At 33.2% G+C, this 19200-nt stretch overlaps 1 protein-coding gene across 11 annotated transcripts in view; it reads left to right on the top strand.

Moving 5' to 3' along the window:
* The window catches only part of MYO9A (myosin IXA), a 307312-nt gene that overhangs the window by 160629 nt on the left and 127483 nt on the right, over positions 1-19200 (top strand). For all 11 annotated transcript variants that reach the window (XM_034660724.1, XM_034660725.1, XM_034660722.1 and 8 more), the window contains 3 exons: positions 4557-4632; positions 14118-14261; positions 16067-16106. In XM_034660724.1, the coding sequence (XP_034516615.1) occupies positions 4557-4632; positions 14118-14261; positions 16067-16106 (260 nt within the window). The remainder of the gene's footprint in view (positions 1-4556; positions 4633-14117; positions 14262-16066; positions 16107-19200) is intronic.

Genomic DNA, 19200 nt, shown 5'->3' on the forward strand with positions numbered 1-19200 from the left:
CTATCCAGCTCAACTCAGGGGATCGGCTGAAAAAGGGGTCCCCTACTCCTCCGCCATCTTAACCTCCTCCCTCAAAACTTAGTAGTTTTATAAAAAGAAGTTTAATTTGCTTAATGGGAAGAAAGCAAGGTGAAAAATAAGTACTGGGTAGCAACATCTGAGATGGGAAGGGGATAACTAGAATCAAAGCATTCAAAGGTTTTTGTACTCTTTAGCAAAAGGGAAGAGAGAATTCAGTTTAGAATTCTTGGGTATACTAAAAATTCAAGGATAATAAAAGAAGAGAGTATTTATAATTTTGGAAACAAAAGAAACCAAAATATAAAGAAAATAATTCAGTAGAAGTCTGGATAAAGGCATGTAATAATTAGTGAGATAAAAGGCATAAAATAAGTCAGAAAAACCAGAAGCAACTGTAATACCAATAAATTAAAATGAACCAAACTAAATAGTTAAAAAACAGGCTATGCAGTTAAGAAAACGAAAACTCAATTGTAAGATGTTTAAAGAGAAAAACCTGAATCATATGAACACAGATTGAACGTAAAATATTGAATAAAGTTGTATCAGAAAATTTATTTTTGCTCTCTTGTACATTTTCCCACCTCCTTTGGGCAAGTCTTGTTAAGATTTCTGTTACTATAAATTAGTTTTTGCCTTTCCTAAAAATTTTACAGAAATGGAATCATACAGTATATATTCTTTTGTGTTCTGATTCTCTTATGCAATATAATGATAAACACATTCATCTATGTTTCATATACAATTAATTTGTTGCTTAGTTATTGTGTATATATATATATAAACAATTGTATATACAACTTTGTGTTTATCATTTGTTTCTTGATGGATGTAAGAGTTATATACTGTTTTAAGCTATTGTGTATACTGTTTTACTATTGCGAGGAGCCCTGTTATAAACATTTTTGCTCAAGTCATTTTGTGTACATATATTTTCATTCCTCAAGAAAAACTTATGGCTGGTTACTGTGTCATAAAGTAGATATGTTTAATGTCATTAGGAAGTATCAAACTTTGGTACCTTAAAGATATTTCATTTTCTTTGATGTACATTATTTGTGTTGATAAACTCAGATATCATCCTATTATAATTCTTTCATCTCTAATGTACCCCTTTTTCCCCTCTGGGTGCTAGGCATTTTCTCTGTTTTTTGGGTTTTAGTAATTTATGAGTTCCTAGATAGGATTTATATTTATCCTCTTTGGGATTTGCTGTACCTTTTGGACCTGTGCTTCAATCGTTTTTCATCAAATTTATTAAATTTTTGGCTAACATTGTTTCAGAAATTTTTTCTGCTGCAATTTGTTTTATTTCTGGGTGTCAGTTATATGTTTTTCGAATATTTGATATTGTCTCGGAGATTCCTCATCCTCTGTTCATTTTTCTTTTCTTTTCTTTTTTTTTTTTTAAAGATTTCATTTATTTATTTGACAGAGAGATAGCCAGGGAGAGAGGGAACACAAGCTGGGGGAGTGGGAGAGGAAGAAGCAGACTCCTAGCAGAGAAGCCTAATATTGGGCTCGATCCCAAAACGCTGGAATCACGCCCTGAGCTGAAGGCAGACGCTTAACAACTGTGCCAACCAGGCGCCCCCTCTGTTCATTTTTCTTTTATTTTTGTTCTTTCATTCTTCAGATTAGATAATTTTTATTTATTGATTTCAGGTTCATTGTGCTGTTTAAATTCTTTTAAACCCATAGAATGAATTTTTTGTTTTTATTTCCTGAATATCCATTTGGTTCCTTTTTTCCAGTTCCCCTTTTTCTCTTGAGATTTGCTGTCTGTTAACTCATAAGACCATCTTCTACTTTAAGTCATTGAACATTATGATAGCCATTCTAAAGTTTTTTTTTTGTTTATGTTAACCCTAGCAAGTTGGGGGATGCTGAGATCTGAAGCTGTTAGAATGGGATCAGAAGAGAGGTGCACAAGCCTTCATTTTCTGAGTGATCAGTTATAAATGTTCAGTATATTAGTCCTAATAACATTAGTCCTAAACATTAGTCTTAATGTTTAAAATATTTAATAATTGATGTTGAAAAGCATCACACTGAGGGAAATAAGAAAGTCAAATAATACGCATTAAAGAATTACCCTCAAAGAAACACCCTATTGTGTTTGCAGGGAAGATACTCCAAGAAAGAGAAGAAAATTTCCTGAGTACTTTACAGTATAGTAAGAAGAATTTAAGAACGTGAATCCAGTAAAGCAGTAGCACAAATTTAAGACTATAAAATATCAGAATGATATTGAAAAGAGGTATTGAACTACACTCAGAGGCATAAAGCTACATCTGTATGAGCTCAAAAAATAATGGAAAATAGCTGAAAATTGAATTACTAATTTTGAAGAAAGGCCTGAGATGATTATGTTTCAATACATGGAAGAAAAGAATAGATATGGAGAATAGAAAAAGATAATTTGTCATAGGGATCATTGGAACCCATAACTAAGGAACTGATTAAATAAAATAAAAACAATTCAGTATATAAGTAACTTTATAAAGTTACTCAAAGTTCTAACTGAATTTGTTGATCACAAGATACGTTTCCAGTAACAGTACTGGAAATTCTTCTGGGAATTAACTTAGGAGTAAAATTGCTGGGTCATATGGTAATCCTATGTTTACTTTTTGATGAACTGCTAGAGTGCTTTCCAGGTGACTGTGTCATTTCATATTTCAGCAGTTATATAAAAGGTTCCAATTTTTCATGTCCTTGACAACAATTATTATCTGTCTTTTTTGATTATAGCAATCCTGGTGGGTATGAGGTGGTATCTCATTGTAGTTTTGATTTTCATTTCTCTGATGACTAATGATGTTGAGTATCCATCATTTCATGAACTTATTAGCCCTTTGCATGTCTTCTTTGGAGAAATATCTGTTCATATCCTGTGTTCATTTTTAAATTGGGTTGTCTTTTTACTCACGTCTCAGAGTTCTTTTCATTTTCTGGATTCAAGTTCCTTATCAGATATTTGACGTACAGACATTTTCTGTCATTCTGTGAGTTGTCTTCTTACTTTATTGATCTGTTGTCCTTTGAAGCACAGTAGTTTTAAATTTTGATGATGTCCAGTTGTTCCATTTTTTTCTTTGGTTGCTTATGCTTTCGGTGATATACCTAAGTAATTTTATTGCCTTATTCAATGTCAGAAAGATTTACTCCTATATTTCCTTTTAAGAGTTTTATACTTTCAACACTCATATTGATTTTTGGTTCAACTTCATTCTTTTACATGAGGATATCTAATTTTCCCAGCACCATTTTTTGAAAAGATTATTCTTTTCCCATTGAATTGTCTTGACACCTTTGTCAAAACTCATTAGATCATAAATGTAAAGGTCTATTCTGTATTCTCAGTTCCTTTCCATTGTTTATCTTTCTTTATGTCAGTACCATACGGTGTCAATTACTCTATCTTTTTGATGTAGTAAGTTTCGAATTCGGAAGTGTGAGTCCTCCAACCATGTTCTTGTTTTTCAGCAGTGTTCTGGCTATTCTGGGTCCTTTGCATTTCCATATTAACTTTAGGATCAGTTTATTCATTTCTGTAGAAAAATGATGGTGGAATTTTAATAGAGATGGCATGGATCTATAGATAAATTTAGGGAGCATCACTTACTTAACAGTAATGAAGTTTTCCAATCCATGAGTATGGATGGTATTCCATTTATTTATGTTTCTTTTAATCATGTTTTGTAGTTTTCAGTGTAGACCTTTTATACTTTTTAAAGTTTATTCTTTTTGTATTATTTTGATGTTATTATTAATGGAATGGTTCTAATTTTATTTTCTGGTTTATTGCTATTGCATAGAAATACAATTGATTTTTAAATATTGATCTTATATCTTATAATTGTGCTGAATTCTTTTATTAGTCTTAATAGTTTTTTGTGGGCTACTTAGGATTTTCTTCATACAGGATTGTTCTTGAATAGATACTTGGACTTCTTTCCAGTGTGTCTTACCTATATTAAATGTTTGTGTGTATATGGTGTTATGAAAATTCATGGCTTTATGTGTGTAGAGCTTCAACATTTATCATATGATTTAAAGTAAATTATAACTTAAAAATATTGGTAAAACTTAATAAGAAAATAATTTGTTTTTGATTCTCAGTGTCTATAGGTAAGATTAATTGACCTCTGAAATCTATAGTCCATGTCAGCAATATATTTATTGCTGGAAAATGATGCAAAGGAATCATTAGGAATTTTTTGAATATTAAAATAATGAGCTTTTGTATTTCTAGACCTGCAACCCAGTTATCCTTCATTTCCTAATAATGTTTAAATAAGAGAAGAAATAAGAAGATTTATTATTTAATTCCCTAATGGGTTCATTGTTGGCTAAGTCAGATTTGTAAGTAACAGTCATGGGACTTGGTTCATAGTATTATTTAGACGTTTCTGGTGTGTTTAGCAAATATTTACTATTGAAGTACATTAATTTTATTTGTCTTAGAAAAATTGTTTCATGTTTAGTTTCTTTTAGTATTGATTTGAAAATATCTGCTTTTTATTTGTTAGGTATAACCCGGAAAAATCCCAGAACACCTCTTTCTGATCTCCAGGGCATGAATACTCTAAATGAAAAAAACCAACAGTAAGTATGTTTGGTTTATGTTTTCAAGGAAGTATAGAAGAAATAATGAGAATTCTTATTAATACTTTTTTGTGTTAAAAAATATGAAGAAAATCAGGGCTAGTTTGTTTCTTGACGCTTTTAAAAATAGTGTGACAAGGTTTGATACTGGACTAAATATGTGTGTGTAACTAGTCACAGTACTGTTTGCAGCAGCATTAGCTATAGTAAGAGGTAAGACTGAGAGGATTTGAAATAGTACATAGTAAGTTTGATAAACATGTTTAATGGGAAGCTCCTCTTCAGTCTTTGTACATTAGTGCAGGTAGCATTTGATATAAGAGAATATAGAAAACACACATGTACATTAGGAAGCATACCAACAAAATGAACATATCACTCAAGTTCAGAACCAGAAGATTTTAGTATTACTGAAACCTCCTTTATCTTTCTATTCACTCTGTCCTCTCTCCCCTCACTACCCAGAATTTTATGTTTATCATTACTGTGCTCTTAAAGTTTTACAGTAAATGTACGTTTTTCTAAGCAATAAATTGGCTTTTGTAGTTTTTGAGTTTTACAGAAATATTGGTATATAGTATGGTGTCTTCTTTGACTTTTTTTCCCCTTCACCAATATTCATCTAAGATTCATCCATCTTCTTGCATGTCGTTTTTTCTGTTTCACTGCTGTATTATATGCTATGGAGGAGTGGGGAGTTATTGTTTAATGAGTACAGAGTTTCAGTTTGGCTAAAACTGGAGATGGATAGTGGTGATGGTGATGGTTGCAGAGCAGTGTGAATGTCCTCAGTGCCAGTATACTCAGTGTACATTGAAAATATTAAAATGGACAGAGAACAAATCGGTGGTTGCCCAAGGCTGGGGTAGGGTATGGGCAAAATGGGTGAAGGTGGTCAAAAGATACAAACTCCCAGTTCTAAATAAATAAGTCTTGGGTAAGTAATGTGTAGTATAGTGACCATAGTTAATAATACTGTATTATATATTTGAAAGTTGCTAAGAGAGTAAATCTTAAAAGTTCTCATCAGAGAACAAAAAGTTTATAACTGTGTGTGGTCATAGATAGTAAACTACACTTATTCTGGTGATCATTTTGCAGTATATATAAATATTCAGTTCTTTTGTATACCTGAAACTAACAAAATGTTATGTGTCGATTATTTCTCAATAAAAAAGTAAAATGGTAAGTTTTATGTTATGTATTTTTTTTTAAAGATTTTATTTATTCATTTGAGAGAGAGAGAGAGAGAGAAGGAGCACTAGCCGGGGAAAGAGGAAGGAGCAGAGGGACAAGCAGTCACCCACTGAGCGCAGAGCTGACCCATGGCTTGATCCCAGGACCAAGATCATGGCCTGAGCCAAAGTCAGACACTTAACCAACTTAGCCAGCCAGGCACCTATTTTGTGTGTGTGGTTTTTTTTTTTTTAAATCACAATAAAATAATTATGTGGCATTAATATACCGTAATTGATTTGTCCATCAGTGGATATGTGGGTGGTTCTTTTACCATTACAAATGGTGCTACTTTAAACATGCTCATACCAGTCTTCTGGTTCACCTATTATTACATCTCTGGGATATGTACTTAGTAGTGGAACTGTTAGTTCAGTAGAATACGTGCATGTTAGTTTTATAAGATAATCTCAAATTGTTTTCCAAGGTAGTTGTACTAATGTACACTAACAATGGCAGCTGAAAGTTCCCTTTGCTCATTCCTTGCCAGCACAACTGATGGTTAGACTTCTTAACTTTTGATAATCTGGTGGTTATGAAATGGTATCTTAAAATTTGCTTTTCTGTGCTTATTGATGATATTGAACAATTTTTATATATTTTATGGCCATTTATGTATTTTGAAATGCTCTTTGCCCATATTTCTTAACAAGTATTCTTTATAAATTTTATGTACTGGTCCCATTTCAGTTATATGTTTCAAATGTGTTTTCTGAGTTTGTAGCTCAACTTTTTACTTTAATGGTGCCTTTTGGTAAACAAAAATTCTTAAATTTGGGGGCGCCTGGGTGGCACAGCGGTTAAGCGTCTGCCTTCAGCTCAGGGCGTGATCGCGGCGTTATGGGATCGAGCCCCACATCAGGCTCCTCCGCTATGAGCCTGCTTCTTTCTCTCCCACTCCCCCTGCTTGTGTTCCCTCTCTCGCTGGCTGCCTCTATCTCTGTCGAATAAATAAATAAAATCTTTTAAAAAAATTCTTAAATTTAATGTAGTTAAATATATTTTTTGTCTCTGATTTGTGCATTTTACAGCTTATTTTAAAAATTCTTCCACAGTCCCAAATCATCCAGCCAGATTTCCCTCTAAAATTTTCTAATGTTTATCACCATTTCAACCCCAAGCTGAATTTCCTCTAATCTTAAACAGATGCATCTTGACTCAGTTTTATTTTCCCCTGCAAATCTCTCCTGGCATTTTTTAAATGTGTGCTAACCTAGGTTTGTCACATTTGATACCTTCCTTTACCTTTGTATTGGGCATTCTTTTTGTCATTCTTTCTGCATCAACTTTTTTCTACCATTTCTTCCTCTTTTATGTCTATTTTGGAAACTGTTAGGGAGCATATCCTCTAGTAGCTCCATATGAAAATAAGTATGAGAGGAAAATATTTTGGTTCCTCCGTAACTAAACATGCTTTTATTCTGACCTCACACTTGATTGGTAATTTGCCTGTGTATAGAACTCTTGGTCAGAAATAATGTTTCTTCAGAATTTTGAAGACATTGCTACATTGCATTTTAGTTCTAACTTGCTAATTTCTGAGGCCTTGTTTTAAATAGCTTTATTAAGATATAATTTACATACCACAAAGTTTCGCTCATTTAAAATATATAGTTTAGTGGGATTTGGTGAATTTAAGAGTTGGCTAGTCATCTCAAAATCTAAGAGTATTTTAATTGCTCCAAAAAGAAACTTCCTACTCTCTAGTTTCTCTCCATTCCTCATATTCTTGCCAATGGTAGGGAAATGCTTATACACTTTTGGTTTCTACAGAGGTGCCCATTCTGGAAATTTAGTATAAATAGAATTTTACAACATGTGGCCTTTTGTGTGGTACTTTTTTCACTTAGCATTTTGTTTTCAAGGATAACCCACATCATAGCATGTGGCAGTAGTTCATTTCTTTTTATGGCAGAAGAACATTCCATTGTATGGTTATTTTGTTTATACATTTATCAGCTGACAAACACTCAGGTTTTCCCCTTTTGGCTGTTAAAAGTAATGCTCCTGTGAACATTCATGTACAAGTGTTTGTGTGGATATATGTTTTCAATTCTTTTGAGTATGTACTTAGGAATGAAATTTCTGGGTCAAATCTCTGTGTTTTGTTTAACATTTTGAGAAATTGCCAAACTATATTTCAAAGTGGCTGTGACATTTTACATTCCCCCTGGTAATAGATAAAGGTTCCATTTTCTCTTTTGCCAGTATCTATTATTGACTGTCCTTTTAATTGTAGCTCATTGTGGTTTTGATAAAGGATTTCCCTAATGCCTACCAATGTTCAGCATCGTTTCATGTGCTTATTGATCATTTGTATATCTTCTTTGGTGATTCATTTATCTTCTTTGATTAATTGCTTCCTTTGCTCATCAAAATTTTTTTTGGGGGGCATATATTCTTCTTTCTAAGTATAAAAATATAATTGTCTTTAACAAAACTGTTATCAAACACTATTGTATTTAAATATAATAATACATGCTAACATCATTTATGCCATTGAATATTGTTCTACAGCATGATTTTTTAAAAAGATTTATTTATTTATTTTAGAGAGAGAGTGAGACAGATAGAGCGGGGGGGGCAGAGGAAAAGAATCTCAAGCAGACTCCCCCCTGAGCACGGAGCCCCACGCCCCCAATGGGGCTCATTCTCATGACCATGAGCTGAAATCAAAAGTCAGATGCTCAACTGACTGAGCCACCCAGGTGCCTCTACAACATGATTTTTAATGACCTCATAGACTTCCATTGGGTGGTTGTAACATAATTTATTTCACCTGTTTCCAATTACTGGTTATTTAGGTTGTTTTTTAATTTTTTTGTATTGATGAGAATTTTTGTAGTTAAATTTTTGCCTGTTTGATTAGTATCTTCTGTCCTTCTTAATTAAAAGGTTGACCAGAAAGAAGCAAGTTACTATAAAATTTTAAAGATATTGTCCCCCCTATCTGAAAAGCATAGTTTAAAAAGAACTTATGGAAAAATATTTTAAGGTTCCATTCCATTTTTCAAAAGCAGGAAGTTTCAAAAATAGTACAGTGGAAAAAATAGTTCATAGAATATCGTGTACCTGGTTTGCCCTTAGCATCCCTAAGTGACATCTTAAATACTGATAGTAGATTATCAAAACCAGGAAATTAACATTGGCACATTAATATTAACTAGGCTACAGTTTTCACCATTTTTAGAAATCTGCAGGTGTGTCTCTATATAGATTTTTGCAGTTGTACCCCATGTATACATTTATGTAACCAATGCCACAATCAAGATACAGAACTCCTTCATCATCACAAAATTCATTCATGCTGCCTATTTGTATTTACCTGTGTCCCTGTCCTATCCTCTAGCAACCACTAGTGTGTTAGTCATTTTTCTACTTTTGTTATTTTGATAATGTTATATAAATATAATCATGTTGGATGACACTGTTAGGGAGAAAAATCTTATGTTCAGTAGCTGGGAGCCTGTGAATTAAACTTAGACATATTAACAGGAGAAAAAGCATATAATTTTTATTAGTATTTTATGTGCATGAGTATTCACAGAAGAGAAGTGAAACTCAAAAAAGTGGTTTCACACTTGGGGCTTATATACCCTTTTTATAAAGGAAAGAGGGTTTGGGCTTTAAGGGATGGTAAAATGTGGGGAAGTGACTAGGGAATATGTGGGGGAACTAATGGAAGATGAGGGTTATTTTAGTGAGGCTTATTTAAGTAAACTTAGCTCCTACTCTCTTATCTCAGGTGATAAAAGCTGCTCTCCTTTTCCTAATAGGGGAGAGGGAAGCACTTTCATAAAGGGAAATTTATGCCCTGCTTTTAGGGGGTTAAGGGGTAGGGAGAGAACTGACTCTTCCTGTATCTGTTGATTCTTCTTGGTTCCCTTATGTGAAAGTAGCATAATTTGGGGTGATGTGTCCTAATTCCTTTCATAACTTTGAGATTAGTTCTTTTCACTAAACATGGTGCTTAATTTGTTAGGTTATTAAATGTATCAATAGTTGATTTCTTTTTATTTCTGAGTAATGTTTTTTAGTTGGGTTGTCTTATTGTTGAGGTGTAAGTTATTTATATGTTCTAGATCTAGATCGCTTATCAGGTGTAGGACTTGAAAAAAATTTCCTTTTAGTCTGGGAATTGTCCTTTCACTTTTCTCATGGTGTTGTTTGAAATGTAAAATTTTTAATTTTAAAGAAATCTTTTTTCTTTTTTGTTATACTTTTTTTATATTTAAGAAATCATTACCTAAGCCCATGTCACAAAGGTTTACTCCCTATGTTTTCTTTTCCTAAGAGTTTTATAGCTTTAGCTTTTAAATTTAGATCTATGATTTTGAGTTGATTTTTATATGTTGAGAGATAGAGATCCAACTTCCTTCTTTCGCATGTAGATATCCAGTCACCTTTGCACCATTTGTTGAAAATACTGTTTTTTTCCCTGTCGAATTGTCTTGATACCTTTATTAGTCAATTGACCCTAAATAGACGTGTTTATTTCTGGATTCTCAACTCTGTTCTATTGATACATATGTCTTTCCTTATGCCAGTACTACATTGTCTTAGTTACTATAGCTTTGTAACAGATTTACAAATCAGGAACTATAATTCCTCTAGCTTTGTTCTTTTCAAGTTTTGGCTATTCTGGGTTCTTTGCATTTCCATATGCACTTAGAGGTTATTGTTATTTTCTGCAAAAAGGCAGCTGTGGTTTTTGCTAGAGGTTGTGTTGAATCTGTAGATTAATTTGGGGAGTACTGTCATGAAATATGTTTTCACTTATTTAGATCTTCCATTCTTTTAACAGTATTTTTTAGTTTTAGTGTACAAGTCTTATACTTCTTTTGTTAAATTTACTTCTCTAAGTATTATATTATTTTCATGCTGTTATTAATGAGTTTTTTGCTTTTATAATCAGTTGTTCATTGCTATTATATAGAAATATAATTGAATTTTTAAACCTTGCTTATTAATTCATTAGTTCTAATAAGTTGTTGAGTGGATTTCTTCGAATATTTTGTATGTAAGATCATGTGTCATATGTGAATAAATATAAATTTACTTCTTTCCAATTTGGATGTCTTTTATTATTATTATTTTTTCTTACTTACTGCCCTGGCTAAAAATTTCAGTACAGTGTTGAATAAGAGTGGCCAGAGCTCATATCCTTGTCTTATTCCTGATATTCCAGTTTTTTTTAAATCATTAAGCATGATGTTTTTTTGTGTGTTTTTTTTAATAGATGCCCTTTTTCTGATTCTTGATCCTTTGTATGTGACATTTCTCCTCTGTACTTAAGTACCAGAATCTTGTAGGATCTGTGTAGAAACTCTTTTTTTGGGTCTTGAGTCTACTTGATCTGTTTTATTATGACTTTTCATCTTGTTTTGTTTTGCTTTATAAGAAATAATCCTCTTACTTCCTCATCTCTAAATCTTTTATTAGTGAAAAATCTTGAAGTCATCCTTAATTTCCGCTTTCTCATACATTTCCCATTTGGTCCATGACTGTACTATAAAATGATACCCAGAATCTCACTGTTCCTTATTCCTTCCACTGCTGTTGCCCTGGTATGGATTACTGTAATAGCGTCCTAAAATAATCTCCCTGCTTTTATCCTTGGCCCCTCAAACAGTTTTCAATATAGCAACCAGATCATTATTGTAATATAATATATAAATATGTATGATATAAAATATATTTTAATATAAAAAAGCTGAATCATGTCAGTGTTTTGCTGAAAGTCTTTCTTTGTCATTCTTTCTCATTCCCATTAAAAGCCAAAAATTCTGGGGTGCCTGGGTGGCTCAGTGGGTTGGGCGCTTGCCTTTTGGCTCAGGTCATGATCCCAGGGTCCTGGGATGGAGCCCAGTGTCAGGTGTGTTAGGCTCCTTGCTCAGCAGGGAGAAAAAGCATATAATATAATATAATATAATATAATATAATATAATATAATGTAATTTTTATTAGTATATTTATTATTTTTATTATTTTATTATTTTTCTGCTCCTCCCGCTCATGCTCTTTCTCTTGCTCTCTCTCTCAAATAAATACATAAAATCTTTTTAAAAAATAGCCAAAAATTCTTACATATCCTAGAGGGTATATGTAACATGGCTTCCTCCTCCTTCTCTGATGTGGTCTACCATTTTTCCTCTGTTTATTCCACTCCAGCCTTGCTGATTTATTTAATATATCTCAGATTCATCAACAAAACTCTTGCCTCCCATACTGTGTGTTTGCTCTTCTCTCTGAGTAGAATGCTCTTTTTCCAGATAACTGCTTGATTTGCTTTTTTATCTCTTCTACATCTCTGTTTAAATGGAGTCTTATTCATGGGGCCTCTCCTGACTTCCCTATTAAAGTTTAGCATCTTGGCATTATTCTTCTTATATGTTTAAAATTTCTCCTTAGCACCTATTATCTGACATGCAGTATATTTCTTATGTGTTTATTGTTTGTTTTCTTCCATTTGAATTTAAGTGATGTGAAGATGCTAGAAAAAAATTGGCACTAGTTGGTGCTCAATAGATATTTTTGAATGAGTGGATATATTCTGCATTTTCATCAGTGTTACATTTTTAATTTTTAGGAGCTTTTCATTATTTTGTTTTCTCAATTTTTAAATTTTTTCATAGTATATTACTTTATAGATGCAATATTTTCTCTCTTCTCTAAAAATATTACTGACAGCTTTAAAAAATCTTTTTTTTACTTCAAGTTGTTTATGTCATGATTGTTTTGGTCTCTGTTTCATGCTAGGGGCTTTCATCAGATGTCTAGCAAACCTTGGTCAGCTGTTCATATTCATATTGAAACACTAAAAAGTTAATTGGAATCTGATTAGTTGGATGTGTTGTAATGTCTAGAATATACCAGTATATCTTTGGGTCTTCCCTCTTGGGCTGGTCAGATTCCACACAGAAGTTTATTTTTATTTTCTTCTTGAAGGATCTAGTCCTAGCTGCCAGCATTCAGGAGCCAGTGGGGTAATAGGACCGGCAGTCTATTTTCAGTAATTTCTTTGACTTTTGTTAAGTATACCCATCCCTAGTTGTGCCTGGTGCTGTCTAGTCCATGGACTTTCTCTTTCATCCTCTTGCTTAGATAAAGGAGGAATGGTCATCAGGCTGCATGGAGTTCTAACTGCTTTTAAACTGACTTTCAACTATCGCTCTTGTTCTTAACCCACCTTTGCTACCACTTCCACAGGTACTTGGTACGACCATCTCTGGAGCCTTTGGGAGTTTTGTAAATATGGATGCTTCTCAGTCTTCTTCCACAGCCAGAAAGTATAGATTGCTTTCTATATCCATCTGCTTTCCATATTTCAAAACTGTGTTACTATTGTCTCTTAGTATATAAGAATATAAGTGTTTATTCCCTTAAAAATTATTTTATTGAATTCTCACAGGTTTCTGGAGGAATCCAAATATGTGACCAATTTGTTATCTTTACCTGGAAAGCCACCTATTAATTCTTCATATTTTAATCACTGATAATTTTATCTGTTTTGTTCACTCCTCTATCTCCAGTGGCTAGGACAGTAGTGCTCAGCCCATAAAAGATGCTTAGTAACTTTGGTGGATATGTGTGTAGGAAGTGAGTGTGTGACCTCCTAGGAAGAAGTGAAATATTCCATAGAATTAGGGGCGCCTGGGTGGCACAGCGGTTGGGCGTCTGCCTTTGGCTCAGGGCGTGATCCCAGTGTTATGGGATCGAGCCCCACATCAGGCTCCTCTGCTATGAGCCTGCTTCTTCCTCTCTCACTCCCCCTGCTTGTGTTCCCTCTCTCGCTGGCTGTCTCTATCTCTGTCGAATAAATAAATAAAATCTTTAAAAAAAAAAAAAAAAGAATGGGGCAGCATATTAGGATTGTTAATTCCTTCAGTGCTATTTGTAAGTTCTAAAATCTAACAAAGACAAAAACCATCACATTATGTATAATACATTATATTATTTACTGATTGTAAATAGTTTAATAAATTTAAAGATATTAGCTGTATTATATGCTCATCTGCGTGCACATTTGTATTTGAATGTACCAGAATCCAAAGGAATTCTTTGTTCTCAACGAGGAAAAGGTTAGTCCAAATTGATTGGTAATCTCTGTGATAAAATCATTTTTTGCTGGTTTAGCTTTTTTTCTAAATTTTGACTTTAGTTTTAGATTTTACTTATTTAAGCAATTTGGAGAATGTTAGATGTGTCTCAGTTAACTAAAGGAAATTGTATTGTACTTAATTTTACAGAGATTCATTTGATATTGCATGCAACAGCAGAACTGGGATTCGTCACAGCAGACTACCAAGTAGCACCTCTTTGCTGGATAAAGATGGGATATTTGCTAATTCAGCTAGCAGCAAACTTTTGGAAAGAGCGCATGGAATTCTCATGTTAGTATTGATCAGAAATGTGGATTGCTTTTTATGACTGGTTTAAAATTTCTGGCTGAAAAAGAAGAGACAGGTGATGGTGAATCATTTTCATGAGCAGAATTTTGAGCGAAACAAGTGAATGAAAAGTTGTATTTAGAGCTGTGAATCTCATGCATTATGAAGCTGGTGGTTTGTTTGTTTTCATCTCACCAGGAGAATCGTGGTTGGATGTACTCATGGAGATGATTATTACTCTTTGACAGACCCTACCTCCAAATAGGGAAAAAAGCTTTACATCTTTTTAGGATTCCCAGTCTTGAACCACAATTGTCCTTTAATTTGGACAATCCTAACAATTTGGGCAGTAAAATCCCGTATAAGATGGTGACTGGGCCTTCCAGAATGTCAGGTACAACAGCTCCTGTTTCTGTTATGGTGACTTGAATGTCAGATCTAAGGGCCCCATCTAAAAGAAAATTGGCTTTGACTTTTTGTAATCTACAAGAAGCATTTGTGAGATGTTTATACAGAGTTCAAGAGCCTGCGTTTCTACCGAACAATAAACTGAAAGAACCATGGAAAAAAAGTAAGATGGTGACTGGGAGCCCATATAGTGACATATAACCTTTATTTAGCCTGACATTCCTCATTACCTGATTATAGGACTGTTTTGAAGGCATAGATAGAACTATGCAGGTTCGACCAGTAAAAAGTTCTTAGCTCCCTGTATCCACATATTTCAGACACTATTTCAAAGCATATTTTTAGGCCACTAGCTAGATCTATGACTGAATTGGATTCTTCATTCCCTGTCTAAGTCAATGCTTAACAGTGCTAATGGGCTCAATTTATGTAAGTCTTGCTATACTTCAGAATTGTAAATTAACTCATTTAATCCTCACAATAACTTTAAGACGTTGGTGGTATTATCATCTTCATTTTACATTATTACTTTCTACATTATTTTACATTAATGTGAATTAAATAAACCAAGACTTAGAAAAGTTAAAAATCTTACTCCAGTAGGCTTTAGATTTAGGTAGAGTATAGATTCAAGCTCAGGTCTTTCTGACTCCCCAGCTCATGTTCATAAGTCTTGGGCATTATTCCTTTTCTTTATCTATTAAAAAAAAATCTTGATGTAAATATAATATTGAATTATAAAGAAGAAAAAAACTTTTTAATTTCTTTTTTTTTTTTTTAAAGATTTTGTTTATTTGTCAGAGAGAGAGAGAAAGAACACAGGCAGGGGGAGTGGCAGGCAGAGGGAGAAGCAGGCTCCCCCCTGAGCAAGGAGCCCGATGTGGGACTCAATCCCAGGACCTCAGGATCATGACCTGAGTCGAAGGCAGACACTTAACCAGTTGAGCCACCCAGGCGTCCCAAGAATTTTAAATTTCTGTAATGGGAAAGTCATAAGTTTTTTAATAAATACATTTTGAAAATACATGAAATTAGGCATCTATTTAAAGTCTTAAAATGACAGAAACAAAGTTTCCATAGGCATAAGAAAGTGAAACTTTATTAATGTCCAAAACAAAATTTTAGTTTTGAATGTACAACATTACAGTACTGATTATCAGACTTAAATCTTAAATCAATATTACAGAGCAGGCATTTCTTTTCGTGTTCTCTTTTCCTTGCTTATTTTTCATTCCCAATGGTGCTTGCTTAGTTGAAAGAGTATTTTCATATAGAGGACCTGTATCTTGGAAATGGGTATATAGTCTGTTGTTTTAGTAGAGACCTGGAAATCATTCATCTGTACAGTAGTTTTTTCTAATAATTTCTAATTTTTCAAATGTAATGATTTGTCTGTATAGGAGAAACAAAAATTTCAAGTCCAAGCCTGGCCTTCCAAAGGTAAGTATTATGAAAAACTTTTTTTCTGTTGGTGCCCTACACCATAATTATTTTTTTTCTTACTCATGCAAACAGTCTTTATAAATAATCAAAGATAAGCAATACCTTATTTGTACCCAAAATAGGTACTAATTTTGTGTAATCAGTTAAATCCATTTTAGAAATAACACTGGATATGAGGAAATGGCCACGTTTAATGGTTCAGGTAAATATTTGTGATATATCTCATATTCTAGTGTTTGAAAAGCATCTGAATTATAAATGTTAATTTTTGTTAAGTAATTGCATCTTTACATAAGATCTTTTCATTTATCCTTAAGCCAGGTTAAGGTGAAATTTTGAATTTTACCTGATTTTAAGTAATTTCTAATTAGTGCTTATCTAACCCATTATTATTAGCACTAGTCAGCCAAGGATTTCTGTAAAGGTCCAGATAGGCTCACGGTCCTATAGCCTCTGTTAACTACTTAGCTGTGCTATTATAGCACAAATGCAGCTATAGACAATATGTAACTGAATAAGTATGACTATATTTCAGTAAAACTTTATTTTTGGACATTGAAATTTGAATTTCACATAATTTTTCACGGGTCATTAAATATTATTTTAATTTTTTTTCTACCATATAAACTGTATAAAAGCAGTGGATAGGTTTTAGCCCGTGGCTCTAATTTGCCTACCATGATCTACATAGTAGATTTTTGGTTGGTATTCCAAAAATATTTATTGAATTTACTAAAGGAAGAAAAATCTGTTTCTCTTTTACCATCCCAAAGAAGGGATCCTGTCACTTGTAACCTTTTTGATGAGTTCCCGAATTTTTAAAAAACTGAGAAAGAGCTGTTTATTCTCACAATTCTCTAGTTCAAAAAAACAAAAAAAATATGAGGTTGTTATTTCTTCTACTTAAGTAAGCCTCTTAGGTTTCCAAAGAAAATGTAATGCACTGCTTATATGGTTTCTGGTGGTGGTAAATATTGTTTTAAACCACAAAGCACAAAGAAAATTTATGTTAAGTGGTTTGTAATTTTATTCTTATCATGAAAAGATGTTATGTAGAGAAAAAGGATACCACTTTCATTATCAAACATCTTTTCATGTGTTTCTTTTTTCGTTCACTCTTTATCCTTTTGTTTTTGTTTCAAGTTTTTAAAAAAATTCTAGTTAGTTAACATGTAGTGTACCATTGGTTCCAGGAGTAGAAATTAGTGATTCATCACTTACATAGAACACCCAGTGCTCATCACAAGTGCCCTTCTTAATACGCATCATCTTATCCCCACTCACCTCCCTCCATCAACCCTCAGTTTGTTCTCTATAGTTAATAGTCTCTTATGGTTTGCTTCCCCCACTTCTCTCTTTTTTCTTCCCCTATGATGTTTTGTTTCTTAAATTACACATATGAGTAAAATTGTATGGTAGTTGTCTTTCTCTGACTGACTTATTTCGCCTGGCGTCATACACTCTAGCTCTGTCCATGTGTTGCAAATGGCAAGATTTCATTCTTTTTGATGGCTGAGTAATATTGTGTCTGTCTATCTATCTATCTGTCTGTCTATCACATCTTTTTATCCATTCATCATGTGATGGATTTTTGAGCTCTTTCCATAATTAACCTTTTAGTAATTTGAATGCCACCACTGGGTCTAGCTATTTGCACCATTCTTTTTAAACTTCATATGGTTTAAAAATATTCATGTTGGCTACTCCTGAAGTAAAAAATTCCATTAAGTTATCAGTCACAGGAATCCCATCTGTTTCTCTGTTTATTTTTATTGATGTATAATTAATATACAGTGTTGTACTAGTTTCAGGTGTGCAGCATATAGATTCATTGATTCTGTACATTACTCAGTGCTCGCCACCTGTCACCAACATTATTACAATATTATTGACTATATTCCCTATGCTGTACTTTTCATCTCTGTGACTTTATTTTATAACTGGAAGTTTGTATTTCTTAGTCTCCTTTATCTATTTCAGCCCTCCCGTCTAGCAACTATCACTTTTTTTTCCTGTGTGAGTCTGTTTGTTCATTCGTTTTGTTTTCTGGATTCCACATATAAATGAAATCATATGGTATTTGTCTTTTTCTGTCACTTAGCATAATACCCTCTAGATCTATCCATGTTGTCACAAATGCCAAGATCTCATTCTTTTTTATGGCTGAGCAGTATTCCCATTGTGTATATGTATGTGTTTGAATACATATACTTCACATCTTCTTTATCCATTCATTTGTTGATTGACACTTGGATTGCTTCCATATCTTGGCTGTTGTAAATAATGTTGCAATAAACATAGAGGTCCGTATATCTCTTTGAATCAGTGTTTTTGTTTTCTTTGGGTATATACCCAGTAGTAGAAGTATTGGAGCATATGGTATTTCTATTTTTAATTTTTTGAGGAACCTCCATACTGTTTTTCGTAGTGGCTGTACCAGTTTAGGTTCCACCAATGGTGCATGAGGGTTCCTTTTTCTCCACATCCTCACCAACACTTGTTATTTCTTGTCTTTCTGATGCTAGCCATTCTGATAGGTGTAAGGTGCTATCTCAGTGTGGTTTTGATTTGCATTTCCCTGATAATGAGTGATGTTGAGCATCTTTTCATGTGTCTGTTGACCATCTATATGCCTTCTTTGGAAAATGTCTCTTTGGTTCTCTGCCCCACTTTTTAATTGCATCATTTTTATTAACTCCTTAATGGATATATCATTTGCAGGTATCTTCTCCCATTTACTTTGTTGCCTTTTCATTTTGTTGATGGTTTCCTTTGCTGTGCAAAAGCTTTTTATTTTGATGTAGTCCCAGTAGTTTATTTTTGCTTTTGTTTCCCTTGCCTAAGAAGACATATCAAGAAAAATGTTGCTAAGGCTTTGGGTAGTATGAGCATTCTAACAATATTAATTCCTCCAATCCTTGAGCATGGAATATCTTTCCATTTATTTGTGTCCTCTTCAGTTTCTTTCATCAGTGTATTTTAGTTTTCAGAGTACGGATCTTTCACCTTCTTGTTAAGTTTGTCTGAAGATATTTTATTCTGTTTGGTGCAGTTGCAAATGGAATTGTTTTCTTAATTTCTTTTTCTGCTA

This window comes from Ailuropoda melanoleuca, chromosome 5 (genome assembly GCF_002007445.2).
Source record: "Ailuropoda melanoleuca isolate Jingjing chromosome 5, ASM200744v2, whole genome shotgun sequence".
Lineage (NCBI taxonomy): Eukaryota > Metazoa > Chordata > Mammalia > Carnivora > Ursidae > Ailuropoda > Ailuropoda melanoleuca.